The sequence below is a fragment of the Lepidochelys kempii genome, chromosome 1 (genome assembly GCF_965140265.1).
Source record: "Lepidochelys kempii isolate rLepKem1 chromosome 1, rLepKem1.hap2, whole genome shotgun sequence".
Taxonomy (NCBI): domain Eukaryota; kingdom Metazoa; phylum Chordata; order Testudines; family Cheloniidae; genus Lepidochelys; species Lepidochelys kempii.
Genome location: NC_133256.1, coordinates 28,161,722 through 28,186,265, shown reverse-complemented (window position 1 = coordinate 28,186,265; position 24,544 = coordinate 28,161,722). Strand labels below are relative to the sequence as shown.

The 24,544-nt window shown below is 44.2% G+C and overlaps 1 protein-coding gene across 2 annotated transcripts in view; it reads left to right on the top strand.

Annotated features, from left to right (window-relative positions):
- The first annotated feature begins 1,417 nt into the window (after positions 1-1,417).
- The window catches only part of MAML2 (mastermind like transcriptional coactivator 2), a 301,446-nt gene continuing 278,319 nt past the window's right edge, over positions 1,418-24,544 (top strand). The window contains exons 1-2 of one of the 2 annotated variants that reach the window (XM_073337823.1): positions 1,418-2,969; positions 3,298-4,603. In XM_073337823.1, the coding sequence (XP_073193924.1) occupies positions 4,175-4,603 (429 nt within the window). In that variant the 5' untranslated portion in view covers positions 1,418-2,969; positions 3,298-4,174. Of the gene's footprint in view, positions 2,974-3,297; positions 4,604-24,544 lie in introns of both variants that reach the window. The other variant, XM_073337815.1, reaches the window with a different exon arrangement.

Below are 24,544 nucleotides of genomic sequence, written 5' to 3'. Positions count from 1 at the left end.
TGCTTCCCAGCTCTGCCTCTGTGACCGGCTAGAATTCCCAGCGAGCCCCAAATATTTGTTTGAAGTGGGTGAGATGTATGCTGCTTAGCAGCCTTTCCCGACTAGCCCCATGTCCCATTATTACATGTTACCTTTTGCAGAGTGGAGAGAAACTTAATGATACCTCTTAAAATACAGTAATGGGAAATCTTGATTCCATTACGACATTTATTCCATCAAATAAAATTCTGGATTTCTGATTTAGTATACTTAAATGGATCACTACAAAATTCAAGACTACGTTAACGAAATGGTAAGGGATATAAGTGAATAGAAGACAACAAAATTTAAACATGCTTGGTAAAGTAATATTAATTTGCATATATGGAGGATATATTTTTTTAAATCCTATTAACCATCTGAGTATGCAGTGTGTGCAATGTGGGAGAGTTAATGTTAATAAGAGAAGCTTAACTTCATTTCTTAAAATTTTTGCATTTAAATTTGTGACGTAAATTATCCGTTAATATTGCTTTTTACATTTAATTTTCTTGTTATTTAAGAAAATAAAGTAAACAGTGTCTGTACTTAATTGTTATGGCAGGAGCCACCAGATAGGGCTGTCACTTACAAGTTCTTTTCTTAATATGAGAGCACCTTTGAGTCTTTAAAGAAGTTCTGTGTTAGTTTTGTGATGCAAATTATTTAGTGAGGAGTTTCCGCAAGCAGAACAGCATGTGCTCTCTGCCTCAGTCTCTCTAACTGGAGTCAGTTCTTGGGGCAGAATAGCTTCTTGGGAACTGGGCATTAGTGTTTATGCTGAAAGTTGTGAAAGAGGGGATTGCGTAGGTGCTCTTTTTGACCACCTCCTTTCAAAGACTGGTGTATATACTGTCGGTAAATTCCTAGATTTTTAAGGCCAGAATGGATAATGAGCATCCAGTGTGAGAAAGTAAATTTCTAGCATATCAGAAGGCAATTACATGTATTCCCATTTCTAACTTAGCTAGTATATTTTTATTTGAATAAATAAAGGCCCAAAGCTCTAACCTTCTTTTAGTCATTCTGGATAAACAGTGTGGGTGTGTTAGATAAATACATGTAAATATGGTAAATATGTTGCACACATCAAACACCTATAAATTTGAATTACTGATTATATTTTGTTGATTTTTTTAAAAAAATGAGAAATGTACATTTATAAATTGGGTACAGAGGTCAGAACTAAAGAGCTTAAGAAAATACATGACGTAGCAAACTGTTAGAACAATTGTGTTTTCTTTTTACTCCTCTTAAATAGCATTGCAGACAACTGATAGGATACCACACCTTGTTGTTCATTTCCATTAATCTGGATGTTTTATATATATATATATATATATATATATATATATATATATATATAGTTTTAGTCTGGGCAATAAATGAATGTGATCTAAAATTAAAAATTTGACGTTTGTGAAAGAATATGTACACAAAGCTAACTTTTAAGGACTCTCCTGGGTTTTTATTAGTTTTTTGTATCTCAAAAATGAGTTTTATGTTGAAGAGGTCTATTTTGCAATGTATGCATAGCAACACCTGAGCCTTGTCCATAATAAACAAGGGCATTGTAGTTGTCCACAAGAAAAAATGGATACAGGATGAACATAGCACTCCTTGAACTTGTTAAGTTAAACAATCCCACAAAGGCTACAGAATGTGTTCAAACAGTATCTTTAGATGGGAAAACTAAATGAGAGTCAAAAAGTTTACAAACTGCAGTCATTTTAACTAGAGACAAGAAGCATCACTGAAAAACGAATTGCTGAAATGGCTCAAAATTAAAGGACCCAATTCAGTAAAGCACTTTAGCAGATGGTTAACTAATGTTCTTACTGGTATTCCAGTAGTACCAAATGAGAATGGGGTGCCCCATTGTGCTATATAATCACAATCATGAGAAGCAGTCCCTGCCCCAAAGATTTTATAGCCTAAATGGAGAAGGCAGACAAAAGAAGTATTATTGTGTTCATTTTACAGAGGGGGACTGAAACACGGAGATTAGAGCCCAGATCATTAAAGATATTTAGGTGCCTAACTCCTATTTATTTGAATGGGAGTTAGGCATGTAAAGACCTGGGCCTACATCAGTTGCCCAAGTACACACAGGAAGTCTGGGTCAGAGCTGGGAACTGAACCCAAAGCTCCTGAATCCCAGCCTAGACCACAAAGACCCTTGGTCTGCTCCGATATGTATACAGGGCATTGCACAAGAATGGCTACTTTTGTTTTTCCACTTGTACTGCGGGGAAATCCAACTGCTAAGAGAGTTCATAGCTGTGATTTATCTGTGAAACTTCTAGTAATTGCACAAAGGGCTTGATGCTAGGGCAGGAGGGTAAGCAGCCTGCCCTAATATAATGAGTGGATGATTAGGCAACACAAAGATATATATACGGAAGGAGGGAAATTTATTCCCTACCAATAAGGGAAGTTATTGGACATTCAGAGCCAGGGAAGAGGTAGCATATAAACCTGGGGACGGCAAAGGGGATTTCCTTGGCTTGCATCCATACAAATAAATCACTGGGACCATAGTTCATAATTGGCTTCTCTCTTCATTCACCTCCTTTGCCGCTTGGAGGCTTCGTGTTTCTCTTTTGCCTCTTCTCCGTGCCCATTACTCTTTCCTGCAGTGACACCGGCCTTCCACTAGGGCTTCCCCAGACGCTTTCTCCGCCGCCGCCGCTCTGCTTTATCCGAGCACAATGAAAGCCTGTGTGTACCCGTAACCCCCGTGCAGTGAGTCAGTATCAGCAAAGCAGCTAACAACAGACAAGAAAGAGAAAGGGATGTTGCAAGGTACTTTTCACTTATCAAGCGGGGGAATCCGGCAGAGGCATCGCTGATAACTGCACCACAGACACCTAGCCCCGCTGTTTGGGGGATGGAAGATACAAACCCACAAAGGAAAAGCAGTGGACTACTCCCGGTGCGAAATGCTGGAAGTTCGTAAGTTTCACTATCATTTCTAATGGCTCTGAAGCGCGATATGTCTCTCTCTGTGTGTGTGTTTTCTCGTGCTTTTCTTGATATTGTACTTGCAACCGAAATATCGGGGGGAGTGAGAAGTGGCGTATAAGGGAAAATATGCTAAAGGTGATGTTTGCCTACGTTCTTAGCTTGCTTTTATTGCTGGGGGAGGGGGTCCGGGGTGGATATAAACACTTAATACGGATTTCACAGAGTGGCTGGATTAATAGAAAGCAAAGCATGGTCTGAAAGTCCAGTTGCGGACATTGTTACCAACTGGGGATCCGTCTCTTTTCTTTTTAGCGGAGCTACAATATTAGCAGCAGACAGCTGGAGACAGTAATAAGACAAGAAGACTGGAGAGCAAAGAGAGAGAGACAGAGAGAGAGAGACGAGAAAACACAAAGACTTAACTCATCTGAACCTCCTCCTCCGCCCCCTTTATCTGCAGTTTCTTGAAGGCTTATAAAAAAAAATCCTCTCGACCAAATTAAAACAAACCAAAACAAGGGGCAGTCTTTGAGGTCCTTCGCCCCATCGCTGCAATTTCTTCCTCTAGAGAAATTTCCCCTTAAAGAATCTCTCCCTCCTCCCGAACATTAAATAATTAAATAAAGCCGCCAAGTTTCACTCATTTGGGAGGGAGAGTCCCTCCGTCTGGGGGACTCGTTTTTTTTTTAAGGCAGTGGGTTGGTGGTTTGATTTGTTTCATTATTATTCCCCTTGAGACAGGTCTCTTGCCCCCCCGCCTCCCTCCCCCCCAGGATTTTTGCTGTGTGCATCCATGAGCCCTTTACCCTCTCCCTTGTTCTAATTTGTTTTAATCTCCCTCCTTCAAATGGTCATCTGCAGTCTTGGGACGCAAACCGCCCATCATCTTTAATTCTATGTTGGCAAATACCTAGCGATCGCGGGTCAATCCCATCCCGCCCCCACCCCAGCTCTGGCAAGCTCCTCCAGAGAGGTCAAGCCCGATTGCTAAGGGGTGGGGGTGGGGGAGGCTGATCGAGATCTGGGGGACTGCCGGGCCCGGGCTCGGGATCCCTTCTCCCCCCGAGCCAGCCCATCCCTCCCTCTCCGTCCCCATCCATGTGGCAGTGAGACCAGAGCTCAGCGTTGTCAGGGGCAGCATCGCAGGCGCGACCCAGCCGGAGCAGCGAGCAGCAGCGTGGCCGGCAGGATGGGGGACACGGCTCCCCCCCAGGCCCCGGATCTCGGGGCCGGTCTCCTGGGAGGGGGCACGGTGGCCCCCCGGGTGCACAGCGCCATCGTGGAGCGGCTGCGAGCCCGCATCGCCGTCTGCCGCCAGCACCACCAGAGCTGCGAGGGACGCTACGAGCGGGGCCGGGCGGAGAGCTCGGACCGCGAGCGGGAGAGCACCCTGCAGCTGCTGAACCTGGTGCAGCACGGCCAGGGGGCCAGGAAGAGCGGCAAGCACAGCAAGGGGGCGGGCAGCGCCGGCCCGGCTCCCTCTGCCGCGCCGCCGGACTATCACCCGCAGCTGCTCAGCAACGGGGCTGCTGGGGGCAGGAGTGGGATCGACGGGGAGCAGCAGCAGCCGCCGGGCTCAGCGGCCGAGGCGGGGCAGAGGAACTCAGCCCTCATTGCGGTGAGTCAGATCCTGTCTCCTTCCAGCTGACGGCGTCGCCTGCAGGTTGTGCGCCTCTGTGTGGGCACCTGGTGCCAGTGGGGCAGGGACAGAGAGACTGGTCCGGTCAGCGTGGGGAGTGTGAGCGTAGGGTGCCATAGATGCAGAGTGCCTGAGCATCAGGCGCCACTGGTGGCGGGAGTTCGGTACTTGGAGCCACAGGCATGGGGCACTGGGTGTCTCTGGTGTTGGATGTTGGGGACTAGGAGCCGCTGGTATGGGACATGGGGCACTGGGCGTCTCTGGTGTTGGATGTTGGGGACTAGGAGCCGCTGGTATGAGACATGGGGCACTGGGTGTCTCTGGTGTTGGATGTTGGGGACTAGGAGCCGCTGGTATGGGACATGGGGCACTGGGTGTCTCTGGTGTTGGATGTTGGGGACTAGGAGCCGCTGGTATGGGACATGGGGCACTGGGTGTCTCTGGTGTTGGATGTTGGGGACTAGGAGCCGCTGGTATGAGACATGGGGCACTGGGTGTCTCTGGTGTTGGATGTTGGGGACTAGGAGCCGCTGGTATGGGACATGGGGCACTGGGTGTCTCTGGTGTTGGATGTTGGGGACTAGGAGCCGCTGGTATGAGACATGGGGCACTGGGTGTCTCTGGTGTTGGATGTTGGGGACTAGGAGCCGCTGGTATGAGACATGGGGCACTGGGTGTCTCTGGTGTTGGATGTTGGGGACTAGGAGCCGCTGGTATGGGACATGGGGCACTGGGTGTCTCTGGTGTTGGATGTTGGGGACTAGGAGCCGCTGGTATGAGACATGGGGCACTGGGTGTCTCTGGTGTTGGATGTTGGGGACTAGGAGCCGCTGGTATGGGGCATACGAGGTGTCACCAATATGAGATGGGGGTACTGAGTGCCACTGGTGTGGGGCATGAGTACCGGGTGCTGTCAATGTAGAATGCATGGATACTGAGGGCCATTGGCACAGGTGTGTGGGCATCAGGTGCTGTCAGCCCAGGGGGCATAGGCTCTGGTGCTACTACTGTGGACAGTGTGAATAAATGGGGCGTGAGCACTGGATGCCACCAACGCAGGGTGCCTGGGTAGCAGATGCTACTAGTGCACTTGTGTGATGTGCGGCAACCTGCTGTCTCCTGTGTTTACCAGCCTACGTACAAAATGACATGTCTGTCAGTGGCAAAGGCAGGGAAAGCCTCCAGCACGCCCATCACAACTTCTTGTTTCCTGCAAAGGAACTTTATTTGCCACTATGATGATGTAGCGTTCTGATATCCCCAGCATGCTGTGTGTACTGTACATATATCCTCCAGCCATTCATGATGGCCTGAAAAATATACCAGCCCAGGCACAAAATATATTCACCCACAATTTAGTTTTATGATTATGGAGGGGACGGAGGGGGGGAGGAATATGGTGTTGGGTGAATGGGCAAACAGTATCTTCCAAAGCTGATGCGTATTCATATATATATATATATATATATATATATAAATCAATATCTGTAAAAAAAACCAAGCCAGCAAAATCTCCCCTATACATACACATCCCCATTTCAGTTTAATTGAATGAGGTTTTGTTGGCATGACAAGTTATACAAGTGTTTCTAAAGTGTAAAAATACAGTGTAAAATATGACTGTCTAGACAGAGTTCTGTATAGGTGGGTATAGCTACATTTTAACCTTCTTCTGAAGGCACTCCTGGAAACAGGATGCCATACTAGATGGATCATTATTTTGTTCCAGTCTGGCAATGTTTTTACACATGCAGGCACGCGTAGGTCTTGATCCTGCACTCACTGAATTTAGTAGCAAAACTCCCATTGACTTCACTGCTGCAGGATCAGGCCTGTAAACCTCAGTCCTGCAAACACTTGCACATGTTCTTGACTTTACACAGATGAATAGTCTCTGACATGGGCAAAGTTAAGCAAGTCTTTGCAGGATCAGGGTCATATGCAGTATTTAGATTGATTTATTAATCTTTTGGATTTTTGAACTATTGTAATCAGTTTATATGTATGCATTTGACCCAGATTAGCATGTGATTTTGCCCTCCAAACCAGAATGACTTGTCAGAATTCCACACACAGAAGATACCTCTGGTGTCATTATATGTCTGCTTTGTGATGTCTCTTTAACTTCCATTTGAAGTCAGCTCTAAGAAAAATACATAATCAGTAAATGGTTAAAACAAAATTTAAAAGGTTAAAATGAATATTTACTGAGTTAGAGGACAAAAGCAGCATTAAAAATATTCCCAGTGGATTAAATGATCCCTGGTGTATTTTAACATATTGTCCAGGGCTCAATTGCAAGAACAATTTTAACTCTGGGCAATAGTTCGTTGCTATTGCTTTTGCACCCAGTCAGTATTTATACAATGTACAGATAGTGAAAAAAGGTGTGTTTGTGTGTGTGTGTGTGTGTATAGGTTAGCTTTAAATTCTGAAGATCAGCAAACACTTAAATATGATGAATTCTTAACATTATGTAATATTGGGTAGCTAAACAACTGCTTCTCAGACTTGGTGTTTAAAATATGAACTTGACCCAGAAAGGGTTTATTTGCTGTCATCATAGGACACGTTTTATGGAGCAAAGTTGCAAGAGTTTTACAGATAATGCCACTTTGTAAATGGCATGATGAAAAGACATGTTGATGTTTTTAAATCGGAAAGTGTAGGCCTGAGTGTTGTAGATACAAAATAGGGAAGTCTCACTAGTCTTTTTATGAGGAGTCTGCCTTGCTCTTGGAGCATGTACAATGCTGCTTTTCCTTTCTACCGCGACTCCAGAAAAACACACAACAAATGACAGGGATGGCTGTTATTTGAATGACTGAAAATAGCTTTGCGCGTGCACACACCCACACCCACACACACAAACACACACACGCGCCTTTTTAATACCTAATTTATTCTAAAATGGGACCGGCTGTGTTGTTTTTCTCATGTTACACTGGTATTCACTACAATCTGTGGATCTAAATTTGGGGCCACATTATTCAGCATCATACTGAGGATGATGATGGAAGCATGAATGTGATAACATTGTGTCCAAAGGGAGTTAGACACTCAGACCTGATCTGGTGTTCAGATTAAATCTCTATATTTCCCATCACAGTCAAGTAAGCCATTATCTTATTTTTTCAGTGAGTGTTAATTAAATGCTTTGCATTCATCTTTAAAACAATAAAAGGCTTTTGCTTAATCATGTACTTTCCAAAAAGCCTCACTTTCTCATTTCAGTTAGCAGGCCGGTGTGGTTTTTAACTAGTGGTGACGATTATTATGAAATAATTGGAGGCAGCTGTTTGAAAGTGCTATGGATACAAACAAACAAGTCTCAAGAAAATACTTTGATTTTCTTCTTTTGAGTGAAGAAGGCTTTGCCCTTGTTTGTGGAACAGTGTTAAAGGTTGTCAGCCTGCTTTTTGCTGTAAGATGCTGTACTTAGCTTCAATTTCTTATGCCCCTTGGTCAGCTCAAAGTTAACTGCAGGATGGAGCTAAATTTGTGTGCCCCTTACAAGAGAGAGATTTGAAATGGTCACAGTAGGTTTTGTATACCTGCATTTTGAGGGGTTTTTAGATCCTACTAATGCGGTGGATGACTTCCCTGCTGTGTTTGAATGCCCAGACCAAATTGTGACTCTGAAGAAGTGCTGGCTCACAAAGCAGCATTGTTTTAGTGGTATCAATGCACATTACTGATTTTCCTACTTTGTGTCGGACACTATCCACAGACATTCTTTTCCGTTCATTTGCTTCTTTGGGAGGACTAGCTAACTAAGGAACACAAAAAATCACCAGTTCTAAATCATTGTTATGCATAATAGAAGTGGGTGTTCTCCTTACCAATTGCTCCTTAGAACGTTATCTGAGGTATTCAAAACCCCCTGACTGGGTATGGGGATGTAAAATTCAAATAGTCAAATATCACATACCAAGTTGAGGAGAACCTCAGAGTTACGAACACCTGAGGAATGGAGGTTGTTTGTAACTCTGAAATGTTTGTAACTCTGAACAAGATGTTATGGTTGTTCTTTCAAAAGTTTACAACTGAACATTGACTTAATACAGCTTTGAAACTTTACTATGCAGAAGAAAAATGACGCTGTCCCTTTATTTTTGTAGTAGTTTACATTTAACACAGTGCTGTACTGTATTCGGTTTTTTGTTTTGGTCTCTGCTGCTGCCTCATGGTGTACTTCCGGTTCCAAACGAGGTGTGTGGTTGACTGGTCAGTTCAACATGATCCCACTGACATAGCTACTGCCGCTCATTGAGCTGGTTTTATTAGGTCCACGGGAGAGCTGTGTCACTGTAAGCTTGTAAGTGTAGACATGGCCTAAGGGGGCCCTTCATGGGGTCCAGCCAGAGCATGGCTGGGGAGAACAAGCCCTGCTCCCCACGAGTCATTCAGAGTGCGCTCACTGCTTGAAAGGGTGAGGTCCAGGTAGGATTGCCAACTTCCTAATTGCACAAAACCGAACACCCTTGCCCTGCCCTGCCTTTTCCCCACCCCTTCCCCGAGGCCCCGCCCCCCACTAACTCCATCCCCCCCTCCCTCCCTCACTTTCACTGGGCTGGGGAAGAGGGTTGGGATGTGGGTGGGAGTGAGGGCTCTGGCTGGGGGTGCGGGCTCTGGAGTGGGGCCAGAAATGAGGGGTTCAGGGTGTAGGAGGGGGCTCCGGGCTGGGGCAGAGGGCTGTGGTGTGGAAGGGGGTGCGGGCTTTGGCTGGGGGGTGTGGGCTCTGGGGTTGGTCTGGGGATGAGGGGTTTCGGGTGCAGGAGGGGCTGTGGGGTGCGGGCTCCAGGAGGGAGCTTGGGTGCGGGAGGGGCCTCAGGGCTGGGACAGGGGGTTGGGGTGTGGGAGGGGGTGCGGGCTCCGGGAGACAGTTGGGGTGTGGGAGGGGGTTTGGGATGCGGACTCCAGCTGGGTGGTGCTTACCTCAGGCGGCTCCCGGAAGCATCTAGCATGTCCAGCTCCTAGGCGGAAGGGCCAGGGGGCTCTGCATGTTGCCTACGCTCGCAGGCGCTGCCCCTACAGCTCCCATTAAACACGGTCCCTGGCCAATGGGATCTGCGGAGCTGGCGCTCAGGGCGGGGACAGTGCACAGAGCCTCCCTGGCCACCTCTGAGCCTAGGAACCAGACATGGTGGCCACTTTCGGGAGCCATGCGGAGCCACAGACTGGACTTTTAATGGCCAGGGTCCTTTTCGACCAGGCAACTCTAGGTCCTGACCCTCTGACCCCTCTTCCCCATTCATCAGAATGTGATGAGTTATGCTAGTGAATTCTCTCCTCACCTTTTCCAAAGGCAGCAGAGCTTCTGCTCTGGGGGGCATTCCCATGATCTCGCAAAGGAACTCTAGCTAAGGTGCTATCTGCACAGAGGGTTTTTTGCACTGATTCAACCCCCTAACGTGGACACACTGCACCCATATGAACTGTGAAGTTGCACTGGTGCAAATCACTGCGGTTTTGCAAGGGTGCACTTACCCTGGTGTAGCTACCCTGTAGTTACCCTCATTGTAGACAAGGCCCTGAGATAGGCATAACAACTTTTGGGGACTTAGGTTGCAACATAGCCCTTCTGCTTGCATGAGCCAGGATCTAGGCCTATGGTTTATCTGTTGAAGAACGCTGGATCATTACATTTGTTACTCCTGGGGGAATTCTGCGCCAAAAATTAAAAATTCTGTGCACAATATTTGAAAATTCTGCAAAATTCTGCATATTTTATTTGTCAAAATAATATAATATAATCACACCCATTTCAATTATTTTGGTCAATTATTTCAAAATACTTGTCAGCAAGTATGTCTGTAACAATACAGACAACAGCAAAACCAAAAGATTCAGGGAATTATTTTTTGACAGATAGATTCCTAACTAGACATATTAATACAGAATGTTGAGTAATTAATTTAAACTACAATATAGAAACATATTTCTTGCATGCTTCTGAAAAAGTGCAAAGGCTTGGGGAAGTCAGGCATAATGGAGGAGCTGAGGGAGAGGGAAGTAATTGCTGGGGAAGAGCCAGAGAGTGAACCTGGAGGATTGCTGGGTATGGGCAAGAGAATATGGAACAGGTTTTTTGGGGGAGGGGGAGGGATTGTTAGGGAGTTGGGGAGCCTACCCTATGCAGATCCTGGCTGATCCCCTAGCCTCTCCCATTCAGTCAGGCACATCTGCCCCTGTCCCTGTGTGTCCCTGCATCCCCCGCCCCATCCCCATGTGGCCCTCCATCCCCCCCCCCTCATCCCAATGTGTTCCTAACCCCCTACCCTGTCCTCACGTGGCCCTGCAGCCCCCCATCACCTGTCCCCATGTGGCCCTGCAGCCCACCTCCCATTCAGCCTCTGGCTCAATGCTGTCACCCGACTAGCTCCTGAGCCCACACCCCAGTCTGTTCCCCCCACTAGCCCTTCTGAACCCCAGTCTGTGACACACACACCCAAAGCAGCGCCACATGTCCCACTCTGTCCATCCAGTGCCTCCTCACCTGGCCTTACTGCAAGGAATGCAGCCTCTCTGGCTGGCTGCCATCTCTTCTGGTGCCACAGCAGCCTCTGGTGCGTGAAAGGTGTAATTGCAGCGCCTCTCCAGCAGAATCTTATATTGTGCTGAGAAAAAAAAATCAGTGGGGGACATGAATTCTGCACATGTGCAGTGCCACAGAATTCCCTCAGGAGTAATTTGTTTTACAGATCCTATTAAAAGTTGTTACAAATCCTGGTGCTGTCCATGTCAGTGGCAAAACTCCCCTTGACTTCAGTGGGAGCAAGAACTGGTCCTTGGTGAATAAAGATGAATTAAGTCCACATGCTTTAGGTCAGGTTTTCATATATACAGCAAAGGTATGTCTACACTTCAGTGTAAGCCCTGGGTTCAAACTCAGGCTCAAGCCAAACCCCACTTCTGTCTACACACAAATCACCCAGGGATTGGATCCAGGGTCCCAGGATCCCATGAGACTGGAGGGTCCAAGCCTGAGTCAAGCTGGGACCCCCGGTTCAAGCCCAAGTACTTTGCACTGTAGATACAGTCCTACTGGAAAATGTGCTCTGGGAGTCCACCAAAAGTATTCCACTGTCCCACAGACTAACTTTCTTTGTTCTCTGGACAGTCAAATTTGGTGGACAGTTAAATTTTCTGACACTGCACCACCAACAAAGGGCTAGAGTGGCCACATTTTGGGAGAGTGCTTGGGGAAGTTTTGGGAGGAAGTCTTGAATATGGGTGATTGAACTCAGGCTGCATAATGCAGTGTAGATGCTGGAGCACCAGGTTGGGACCCAGGGTTTAACAATTCCTCTGGGGTTACAAATGAGTACAGACCCTCAAGCCCTAGGTTAACAAACCTAAAGTCTGTTAACTCGAGTTCTATTCCTGGGCTTATGTTGCAGTGTAGACATACGCAAGCATGCTCCAGTGAAAGATTGGGTATGGCCATATACCGTCAATCACATTATTGAAAAGCTACCGTGTTTAGGGGTATCAGGTGGATGGCACACAAAAGTAAATATTTGACACCCCATGAAGTTTGAAACATGAATTGTTAGCTTGAAAGTGTAAAACAGTTCAAAGAATTAGTACAACTGTGTTGGGTTTTTGATTTGATACTCATTGGTTTCCAGTTAGCAGTTTAAAACAAATATTTTTTTCCCTAGTAAAGCATTTTTGCCAGCAATATTTTCTGACTGGAGAATAAAGACCAGACTTGTTGGCTGAACCCCTGTGACTGTATCTGACTGAGTGACAAATTTCCTCTCTAGGAGAGTGTTAGGAGACATTATTATACTGTCTGCGTACAGCCATCTTTTCCTAAAGAACTGACCTTTTTTGGTTACTCTTCCCAGTGCAAACTGTAATAGCTGGACTGTTCTGGTTTTCATTACATAGCTGTTACAGTTATGTGCCGGAGGGCATTTTCCAGTGGTCTGAACAGTAAATTTGTAATACCTAGAGACACTGGAACTGCAGGTTCTAATCCAAGCAGGGCTGATTCATCTCTTTGTTTGTCCAGTGTAGATTGAGTACCATGCACTGGGGCTTGTCGGCATTACTGTTCTCTTCGGGTTCTTATACTATGACCATCACGATGGTATCTGAACTCCTTGCCACAAGTGTGCTAAGTGATGTGACTGTCACTTGTGACATGTGATTTTTTCCTACGTTCACTCTTCCTCTCCACTGGGGGAAAACTGCCTGTGGATTTTTTTTATTGTTATTATTTTCTTTACTTTGGAAAATGGCCTCCTGCTCCACATGCCTTCTCCCTTTGTGTGCTGTCTGCTCTTACATGTAAGTGACAATAAAGAAAAAGAGAAACACTTTGCCTGCTTTGCAGCTCTGCAGAGCGGACATAGCTAACAGAGGGGGCTGGATTCTAGCCCTTCTAGTTCACTAACTTCCAATCAGTCACACCTGTACAAACCTATAGACGGCAATGGGTTTGCACAGTGTGGCTGAGGGCGTAATTGGAAGGCAATAGGATTGCACAGATGCCGCAGAGAGCTGAATTTGGCTTGTAGGACTTTTATTACAGGTGGTTATGCTGGAAGTCACGGAGAGACAGTAAACACTGAGCCCTCACCATGCCAATGCCAGTTTGAAAGCCACATTTCAGGGTAGATTCACACTTGAAATACTGAGGTTTGGTCTGCTCATTAAAGACCTTCTGGCACTTTCTGCAAGAGTAGGTGCTTCACCCTAGTATCCTTGGCCCCAATTTTCCCCTCCCTGCCATCCCTATGCTACTCGTTGTGAACAAAAGTTGGTTGCCAGTCTCTGTCCCCAGAAGAGGTTGCATTTTACTGAGGCCTGGTGTACACTAGAATTTTACACCAGTATAGCTATGTCTCTGATGGGTGTGAAAAATCCACCTCTCCTGAGAGACATAAGAACGGCCAGACTGGGTCAGACCAAAGGTCCACCTAGCCCAGTATCCTGTCTTCCGACAGTGGCCAATGCCCCGTGCCCCAGAGGGAATGGACAGAGCAGGTAATCATCAAGTGATCCATCCCCTGTTGCCCATTCCCAGCTTCTGGCAAACAGAGGCTAAGGACACCATCCCTGTTGATTCTGGCTAATAGCCATAGACGTAGCTGTACCGACCCAACCTCTGGTGTAGACAACACTAGGCTGACAGAAGAATTCTTCCACTGACCTAGCTACCACCTCCTGAGGTGGTGGATTAATGACACCGGTGGGAGAATTGCTCCTGTGGGTGTAGGTAGTGTCCACACTGAAGCGCTATAGCTGCGCCACGGTAGCATTTTAAATGTCGACAAGCCCTGATTCTGGATGTTTTAGAGCTTGTTGAGCTGCAGTGCGCTGCAGCTGTGTGCTGATAAGGAAAGTTTATGTATCTGAATCAGATTGATCTGAGTAGAAATGCATCAACTTGGATCACTTTGTGGGTAGAAAGGCTTTGAGTCACTGTTGAGAGCCCTTTGGCCTGCAGGGAACCATTGTTTAGATTGGATCTGGGCCCCTTTTGTCTTAATCTGCTTTGTCTGTGCAACTATTCTCTGAACAAAACTCTGGGAGAACCCTTGGGAGCCATATAAAGTGTATTTTTAATTAAACATTGAATAAGTTACACGTGTTAAGTGTCTGCTAGTTGAGAAGCTTGGCCAGACTTGTTCAGGTCTAGCTTTCCAGCCAAAGCACCTGCTTCCTTTGAAGCCTTTACACCATTGGGTAACTTTCATGGAATTCCCCTCCATTTTTCAGTAGTTTATTTTGCAGTTTTTACCTACAGGGCTTCTGTAGCTATCAAGCAGCAAAACAGATTTCACATGTGACTTGTCCTGACAAATCAGCCAAGCCAAAAGAATTGGTTAGTTAGCCTCCATTGGCCCTTATGCTGTATTTCACAGCATGGTTTACACATTTGCTGTTACTCATCTTCAGATCCCTGGTGTGTGCTACTCAAGCAGAGGAGAGTGGTAATGCTTCTATTTCCTCTGTGCTGAGAAGTGTGACTCCAAAGAAAATGTAAATCTCTCTGTGGGGAAGTCTGAACTCTTGAAAGGGTGACTGGTCTCCTGTGAGTCACATGAGCTGCTTCTCAAAACCTTGACTTAACTTGGTATTATTATTTTTTAACAACTTTAAGATTACCCCTCACCCCCGAAGGAAGGCTGCCTGCCTAAGTGCAAAAGAAGGTGTACATGGCCTGAAGTTGTACTAGAGTTTACAAATGATCAGGACTTGAGAAATTTGCTAGACACCTACTAGCCAGAAGATTAAACTAACTAGCCAAAGGCATAGATGAAGGAGCGTTCCCCACCAGTTAAATGCGATAGAATTATAGGATGGTTAAATAAGCCTCTGTTCAATACTGTAGGTTTTTAACAGTAATTTCAGCAGAGCACATTAAATTTACACGGAACCCATGAATCTCTATCCATCCCCCAGCCTTGTGGGCTCTGTCAAGAGGGAGAAGGGAATGAAGTCTTGGATCTTTTGCCCCTCCCCCGTCTCCTAATCTTGGGTCCCACTCCCCAGTGGGTGCCTTTCATGCCTTTGCCAACAGCAGCAGGATGCAGCTGACGTGATTCTCGACAGCACATTGCTTTCCGAAGAGTTCAGATTAGGAGCAATGAAATGACAGGGGTCTTATCCATTTTGCTCTGCTGCTGCCCAGAAGAGCTCTGAGCAGCGAACGAAGCAGCCGTATTAGCTGCAGACTCAGAAAAACCATATTTTACGGGTTGATATTTGGATCACTTTTACATCAGAGCAACCATAAAGGCTGGATTTTATTGTAAATGAAAGCATGCATTGGTGATTTATGTCCCTGCACTTGTTAAGGGAAGGCTTCCCGTTTGCCACTGGACAGTTGGCATGGGGATAATTAATTCATTAAAATTAATAATGATTATTATTATGTAAGTGCCAACATTATGCCAAGCACAAAATGCTGACAGTTCCCCACCAAAGGTGCTTGTAGAGGCAGAGCTGGGTCTAAAAATCACTTTGCCTGAATCCCAGTCTAGCGCTCTAATCACTAGACCATGCTGGTATAAATCATATCAGTTCTTTTTGCGTCAATTTCCCCATCATGAGTCATCAGCTCCAAACCTTCAGCTATCACGAGTCAGGCTCCCAAAAATCATGAGATTGGTTTAAACATCATGAGCTTTTTTTATATAACAAAATTTGGCTTCTTTTTACTTGCCTTCTGTTTTTCTGAGCCATCATGGTGCTTTCAGGTTACATTTTCAAGCTTTTCTCCATGGCCATGAGGGTTATAAAGTTATTTAAGAAAAAGAAAACCTGAAAGCTGAGAGTTTCACGTGATCACATGACTCCAGGAGCTGAGGCTTTTTGTGAGGCACCAAATATTGCAAGACACACCCTAAAATCCTAAGAGTTGACTGTACCAGTCCCTCCTTTTTAGAGAAGAGGGGGCATTCTCATCTGAAAGCCTCTAAGTTATTATTGTTTATATTTGTGTGTATTAGGTTGCACGTTTGTCGTCTTGCCGGCTGTTTTGTCTCTGATTATTTTCTTACTCAAGCTGGCTGCCTCCATACAGTGCTGCTGCTCAGCACTTGTGCTAACTAGTGACAGACAGTGGGAGTGGAATCACGAGCATACCCAAGGCAGCTGCTGTTCGGATAGGCAGCATGAGCACTCCCCAGCGGCAGCTGGTGGCAGTGTGTTTTCACGGCTGTTCACATTACCTGCTGTTAAAGCTGTGTGATTCCACTCTGGTGGCATCATGGGCAGATTCATGGCTGCTGCTGCTGGGAGCCACATTTGGAGAAATTCTCTGAAAAGTAAATAATTAACAATAAAAAAAAATTATTTGAGAAATAGATTCTTGTCTGCTGAACTTTGGATCCAGGTGGCAGCAGTATATCAAGGAAACTGGCATGGATGGGATATGGATGGGCATGGATGAGCTGGGACAAATGGAAATGTGCCAATAGAAAGTTCAGTGGGATTACTGGCAAAGCAATCTACCTGCTGTAGAAACAAAAAAACATGCACTTGTTGCAAATCAGAAACCTGACTGATGTTTGCAAGAAACCAGTAAGATACTGCACCAACAAATAAACCATTACAGTGGGTTTGTACTGTCTTCTCTCTGTTGTCATAACGCATTTACATGCTGCATGCCTTAATATGGTACCCCAGCCAATACTGTTATTGTAATTATTTTATTTATTAAAGTACTGGCTAGATGCCCCAACCAAATTTGAGGCCCTGTTGTGCCAGGCACTGTACAAATACATAGTGAGAGACATTCCCTGCTCCAAAGTCTAAAAAGACAAGACAGACGAGTGGTTGGAGGAGAAACAGAAGCACAAAGGGGTGAAGTGCTTCGCTCATGGTCAGACAGTGGATCAGTGGCAAAACTGGGAATAGTGCCCAGATTTCCTGACTCCCAGTCCAGGCCCCATTAATCGTTTCTTTGCTTTGTGTGCCGTGACCTATAGGAATGTAAGGAGAACTTCGTAAAAACTTCAGCGTCAATTTTTCGTTTTGGTAACTAAATCACCAGCGTAACATTGAACAAAAGAGGTCATATACCGCATTGCCATGCACTGTTGTTACTGGCATACATACATGGCCAAAAGGGGGTTATCCCATTATACGTGATCCTTCAGCTGTGTAGGGGGCAGGGATTCTGATCTAACTGATGTTTTGGTGGATTACATGCTAATCTCATTATAGGACACGGGCATGCTATTCTGCATAATTAAAAAAATACCATTGTTTATAATCTCTTGGAGTTTCCAAATGGAAATCTTTTCCAGTTTTGTTTCCTTCCCTCGTTTGCACACTGGTTTGCTATTATGGGGTTACTCATGACTGTTGCGTATCCAGCACTGATGCTTTTGCTGTAAATTATTTATTGCATGGAAGCACGTTACAACAGTTATTTTTCATGGCGTTTACTCAGTGTACTAATAAAACATGCAGAAAGTAAACAATCAACAGTAAGGAGACACTTGTGGTATGTATTTATTTTCATTCCTCGCTGTGCGATGTTGTTTGATTCAGAAGAAGCCTTAGAATTGGATTGTCTTGAAATGAAAGTTAATTGCATCAGTAGTTTCTTTCTTCAGAAATGTGACTGGAGACAAAACTCTGGCCAGAGTGGTAATGACTTATCAAGAGCCTGTAGTAAACAATGGGAGAATCACTTTCTTATAGTCATGGTAACAGTGGTGTAAAGAAGCGGGCTTACTGAATGCAGTGCACACTGTCGGCTGAATAATGGTCACCATATTAAGCACATACTGTTAATTTTTGCAGGTCTCCAGAATATTAATTATTCAACAGCAATAACCCTCCTTTGGAAAATGTCTTGGAGACGGGCCTGTTTTGTGCCAGCTACAGAAGGATGCATGTCCGTTCTGATAACTGCACATGGCATTGTACAATGTTCTCTTGGGGCCTGATCAAGCACTCACTGAAGTCAAGGAGAGTCTTTCCGATCACTTCAATGGGCTTCGGATGAGGACCTTTCAGAGCAAACAAGACCGTGCTGCGTATCAGCAGGGCCACGACGGCCTCCATTCCCACGGTTGTGTTTGTACTTAGTATGACAGTGCAAAAGGGGAGATAAAGATAGGGTGGAAAAAATTCTTTTATTTGACAGACTGCGGAAGCAATACCTAGTGTAAGTGAATAAGGGGTTAATTCCAGCTCAGCTTCCCCCATCCCTACATAGGTGTTTAGTGGATGCATGTTAGGTCAGGTGGGGAGAATGCCTTTGCGAATCCGGGGCTTCACACTGAAGTGCTGAGGTGAACCCCAGACTGGGGAGTTTTCAATGATTTTCCTGCTTATGATCTTTTTTTTTTATTTGCTTTCTTATTAGAATAATTAGCCCTGGAGGAAAAGACTTGTTGACAGCAGCAGTTGTTTTCTATGGAGCCAATCCACCAGATTTCAGACATGTCACTGCAATGGCATTTGGCAAAAGCGCCATAAAGGTTGTTCAGTTCAGGCTTATCACTTTTGAAAATCAGACAACATATATACGAGCCTAATTATGGCTTTAGAAGGCTAATTTTAGGCACTTGCCTTTCTATTCTATTCTATTCTATTCTATTCTGTGTAGGTTATTAGACTGCCTTCATCACTGTAGTATCTGAGCATCTGAGCTTTGAGGATCTTGACCCCAATTTTTAATGCACTAAGCAATCAGCAGCTCCCATTGCAATATTTTAGTGGGAGATGTTGGGTACACAGCACCTTTAATAATCAGTCACCTATTTAGAATTTAGTACCTTCATTTTTCTGTCATTACCACTCTATAATAGTTGCAAGAGGTGTTTCAGTGCAATAAATATTCTTGTAAGACCAAGGTCCCTAATCCTCTGTCCTATTTGCTTGCAAGGAAAGGGGAGAGAGTACACATCTGCATAGGGACTGGCAGGTGTTTGAGGCTCAAGATAAAAAACTACTGCTAGAGACATTTCCACAGGAATGTGGGTTTGATCCGGGTCCCATTCATGTCCATGGGAAAACTCCCATTCATTTTAATAGATGTTAGTGTTCAATCAGAGATGGTTGCAGAGAAATGTATTGATTTCCATCCCATGAAAGGATTTGATTCTGTGGCATTCTGAGATAGACTTATTTAGATTGCATGATCTTCAAGACAGGGGTAGTCAATCTCTATGGCCCTGATCATGCAAATACTTATGCATGTGCTTAACTTTATATGCCTGGATCGTCGCATTGAAATCAATAGGACTACTCTTGTGTAAAATGAAAATGTACGTAAGCATTTGAGTTTATTCAATACGTAACACAGCGGGCCCCAATCCTGAGAAGGGCCTCTGTGCATTTCAATAAATAATAATAAATAATACAAATAGTAAATTAATAAATAAGTAGCATCTTTATTGGTGTTTGACTTATTTTCTTAACACAGTTAATCGCATACTTTTTCTCTTTTAAACTGCTTTCTACTTTTACTGACAGGCCAATTGATATGAACCTCATATCCATGCCTTCACTTTTCCTTCTGATTGCTTAACCCCCAAGTAGCTTCTAGCAGTTGACTGGCGATCCATTTTCACAAGCTGAGTTCTTTCTTTAGTTCTCCCTACTGACTTTGTATAGTCACATAATCAGTTTCTCTTATACTTTTTGGCCACCTTTTGAAGAGAAAGAAGGTCATGGGGTTTTGGCTCTTACTTTCCAAGTAGAATTCTAACTATAATCCTTGTAATGAGAGCAGTTCTGCTTGTGGTTCAGGCTCTGTCAATGTGTCACCGAAAGCTCTCTTTCTCAGGAACTGGAACACAGTTGTGAACATTTGCTGCAGACTGAACTGACATTTGATGGCCAACAGCTGGCAACACTTTTTTTTCTTTTTCCAAGTTGACTTTAAAAGAATCATTTCACTTTTGCAAAGTTATGCATTTACAAAACAGGCTCTGGGCTAAGCCATACTCCACGACAATTGACTTCAGTGTGGATGCGTGGATGTGAGTAACTCAGAGCAGAAATTTGCATGGAAAGATTAAGACACATTTTTTTCCCACCAGGATAGTGGAAAAACGGGTTTGAGTTGCAAAATCAAATTTGGCATCGAATTACTCTGTGACATGATCCAATCACTTTTAGTAGTTAGAAACCAGCAATGTTGTAACCGGAGGTATTTAGCTTTGAAAAGTGTATTTTGCACATACACAGTAACTACTTTTCATAAGGACTTTTAACACACATATTTGCACGGTAGACCAGAATAGCTCAGAGGAAGTCAATCCAGTCTGTTGGGTAAACAGCATGTACTTGAAATATTTTCTATATATACACACATATATAAAACCTTCAACAGGCATATTTACTATACCTGATAAATTCTAGTCACTTCATTAATGTCATGACAGCATGTGAAGTCAATAACATCCCTTCTGAAAACTCTCTATATTGGATGTGTATTTATTGTGTTTGGCCCATAGTTCATAAATATGCATTTGGATAACCCACGTATCGAAAGGCCTCTTTACAGAAATACTCCATAACGTTGCTGTAAGGTACATTACTCCCAGGATGTGCTGTATGTACCTGGATCTCCAAGCACACAATCAAAGTATAGTTCTTTTGGCACAAAGCAGAAAGTCCCCCACCAAAAACCACCCTCATATCCCTCCCTAGTGGTTGACTGCTCCCCAGCCCCCACTTCTTAGCTGTCCTTTATGCACATTCACTCCCCTTTCACCTGGGGTCTCCCCCTGCCTTCCCTCCTTTCATGATCCTGACACTGCCTTGTAATGGTGTTTTTCTTCTGAGCTAGAGACAGGCTAACACAGACTTGCTGAACACATGGTTTCCACATGTTCTCCTCATCGCTCCTAATGTTTCTTCTATAACAGTGTCTCCCCATTCCCGCCCTGGCCATTTAACATTTCCCTTTCTGCCTCCTATTTCCTCTCTCTCTGTTTCTTTCCTTCAACTTTGATGGTTTAATGACAGTATGTGCACTCCTTCCCTTTTACTAAATGTTTCTATGGGACTAGTTCAGGAGTGGGTTTTTTTCATTGTTATAAGAAATTCAGGGCAAAACCCTATATTAATATACACTAAGATTGTGGATTTTATATGGCTGGAGTTTAACCACATAACATTGAAGCACACACATGACTGTGCATGAAAAGTCTTGCATCCGGGAAAACGCTTACAGCACATGCTTAAATGCTTTTCTCATAGTTTTTCTCATCGCACACGCTTTGCTGCATCAGGGCCTAATTTCTGAGAATCTGGTTTTATGGTCCTGGTTCATCAAGGTACTTAAGGATATATCTGACTTTAAGCAAGTGAATAGTCTCATTGCCTCAAACTGTCCAGGGTTTGAAAAAAACCCAACCAACCTGCCATTGTCACAGTTCTGCATCCGAGACGTAACACATTCATGTCGATGTGCGGATTATCTTGGCAAATTAAAAATAAATGAAGACTCATTAAGGTTGAGAATTAAAATGTTCTTGCAAATTCAGTGCAGTGTCTATGACCCTGTCAGTTTGTGAGATGTAGGCAAATAAAATAGTCAGGATATGCCTGGCTGAGCATGTCTGATCACAAGTGCCTTTGATTAATATAATGCATCCACTCACTGATGAAGCACCACAGACAATGATGCAGAAGAAAATGCACCAGGCCCTGAGGACTGTCCGACCAAAGAAAGAAAGGGTGAGCTGTTCTCGTCTCAGTTTGAAGACAATAGGTAATATTTCAAGTATCTAAGCAACATTTTCAAAAGTGACTTAGGCACTTAGGTCCAGATCCGCAAAGGTATTTAGGCTCCTAATTTCCACTGTAATCTGAAATAGAGAGGAGGGCCTATGTCCCAATGGTGATGCACCCACATAACTGAGAGCAGAAATGAGTCCATAGTCTTAGTTTAAGAATTCATTGTACTTCCTGGATTCATGTGAATATGAGACAATCTCAGCTTTCTTGAAGAAAAATGAAATTTCTAGCCCTTATGGTTATGGAGGAAATCTTGAAAATGAGACCTGAGTGTACCCTAGAGGCTCAGAAACCAGAAGACAAAATGAACCCAAAATGTATTTGAAAAACCCCAAACTCCTGATTTTTAATCCAATCTCGTGATTTTTGGGGGCCTGATTCATGATGCTTGAATGCTGGGGCTTGGCAACACTGCAGTAAGTCGTAAATGCAGTGTCGACAACTGCACCATTAGTTCATTATTTGTTTTACTTTTGCTTTTAAAAGTGTCTGTCCAAGGTTTTTTATGCTTATACAAAATATTAAAACATATGCAAAGTAAGGATAACAATTACACTGGGAGCAAGAAGTCATGTTAGGGAATACGTTCCAAATGGAACAGCACACTGATAAAAAAATAATATGTAGGGTTACTGCCAGAAAAATCATTGATACAATCTAGCCCAGTGCACTGTAGTGATATCATAGGCAATCTAGGTACAAGGTTATATTAGCAGTGGTCTAGAATACAAAACTAAAGAGATTATACTGTTGCTGTATAAGGCATATGTTAGGCCTCCATTCAAAACTGGTGAAGAGATTCCACTCTGTACTCCATTTTATCTAATCTATCAGCATTTCTAAGGCATTTATTACCTTGTTATCCAGGAATGACAGGAATGATATTAGTGCCTTGGTAGAAACGCAGTGCAGAGACAACGAAATGAGACCTGATGTTCATAATCTAAATGACAAGGAAAAGTTAAAAGTCTTGGACCATGACACTGCAAAGCGTTCCACATGGCAAATCCTCGTGGAGTCCCACTGACTTCCACCAGACTCGGCAGTGGTAAGGGGTTGCCTGCACATATTGGTTGCTGGGATCATAGACTTGCACTTATCCTCGTTAAAAAGAAGAGACCGTGAGATGATGTAGCTGATGTGCTGGTTGTTGAGTGGTTTCAAATGTCTTCATAATATTCCTGCCATTTAGAAAAAAAATCACATTGAAACAAACAAACTAAAAAAGAAGTGCTTTCGCAGTGTTACTAATAATACATCTGATTATTCAAATGGAAATAATATTAATGAGATGTTTTCCCCCCATTCATACTGTTTCTGCACTGTCTGGATTTCACTCAGTTTGGGCAATAGAAATGGGCTATCGTCAGTTTCACTTTTATTTCTAGTTCTCTGCAGAGGTGTGGGTAAAACAACCCTGACATCTTCAAAAAAAATAATAATCCCAAAACCTGTTTTCACTTATTTTAATGGTTTTTAAATCATGAAAGCCTTCCCATTGATTCCTTTTAGAAAGCATAAATATTGAGCCCAAAGGACTTGATGTTATCCCTTAAGCAGAAGTTTATAAAATTATTAAAGTAGTGAGAGATGCACAATATTTATATGGCTGAAGGGTTCAAAAACTAGAGTGTGACAGGCTGCTGGACTTTGGGTGCCTGTGCGCATCCCAGAGCAGCTGTTCTGGCCCTTTAAAACTGGGAGCTGTAGTCTCTGGGCACATGATTAGGAATAAACATGACCTAAAGCCAGATACAGGTTTCTTGCCTGTTAGGCCCGGGGCAGGAATGTTGTTGCAGGAGGTGTCCTCTACCTTCCCATTTTACAGGCAAGGTCTCTGTCACTGAGGCCACGTCTACACAGCTGTACCGCTTCCGCTGCGCCGTTGTAAGGTCTCGTAAGTATCTGCTCTATGCCAGTGGGAGAGAGCTCTCCTGCTGACATAATTAAACCACGCCCAATGAGCAGCAGTAGCTATGTTGGCGGGAGACCATCTCCCACCGACATAGCATTGTCCACACTAGAGTTTTTGTCAGTGAAACTTGTGTCGGTCGGGGGTGTGTTTGTGTGTGTGTGTTTGTGTTTTCACACCCCTGATCAACAAAAGTTTTGCCAACAACAGTGCTACTGTAGACAAAGCCTAAGTAGTTTATACTTTGAGCCTTTTGCAGCTTCTGTTTATTTAATAAAACACACCCTGAGGAAAGGGACCTGGAACTAAACTTGAGCATTTAGTGTCCTGGCTGGTGAATCCATCCTTCAGTTTACCTAAAGATAATAATCTAACAGTAAATACTGCACCCAGAAAGTGAGAGGAGTAGAAGATAGAAATACATAAAGGTGAAAAATGGGGCTGAGATCTTCAGTTAATGGGAACTGAGCATCTACTTCCCCAAGGCATCTTTGAAAATGTAAGCCTTGATTTTGTTTCTGGAGTGGGAAGAGATGGCACCGTAAAGCAGGAAGGTGGGATTAAGAACTCCTAATTCATTTCCCTGTCCTGGGTTAAATTGTTTCTCTTCCTGTGTAGCAATGCTGGAAGAATGGTAAGGAGCTCTTCCCCCAGTGCAACTGTGAAGGGGGCAGGCATCACCAGCCTCCTGGTACTGGAGTGTGCAAGGGTGCTTGAAATAGTGACCATCTCCAGCCAGGCTGTTTCTGGGTAAGCAGTGGATGCGGAAATGGTCCCTG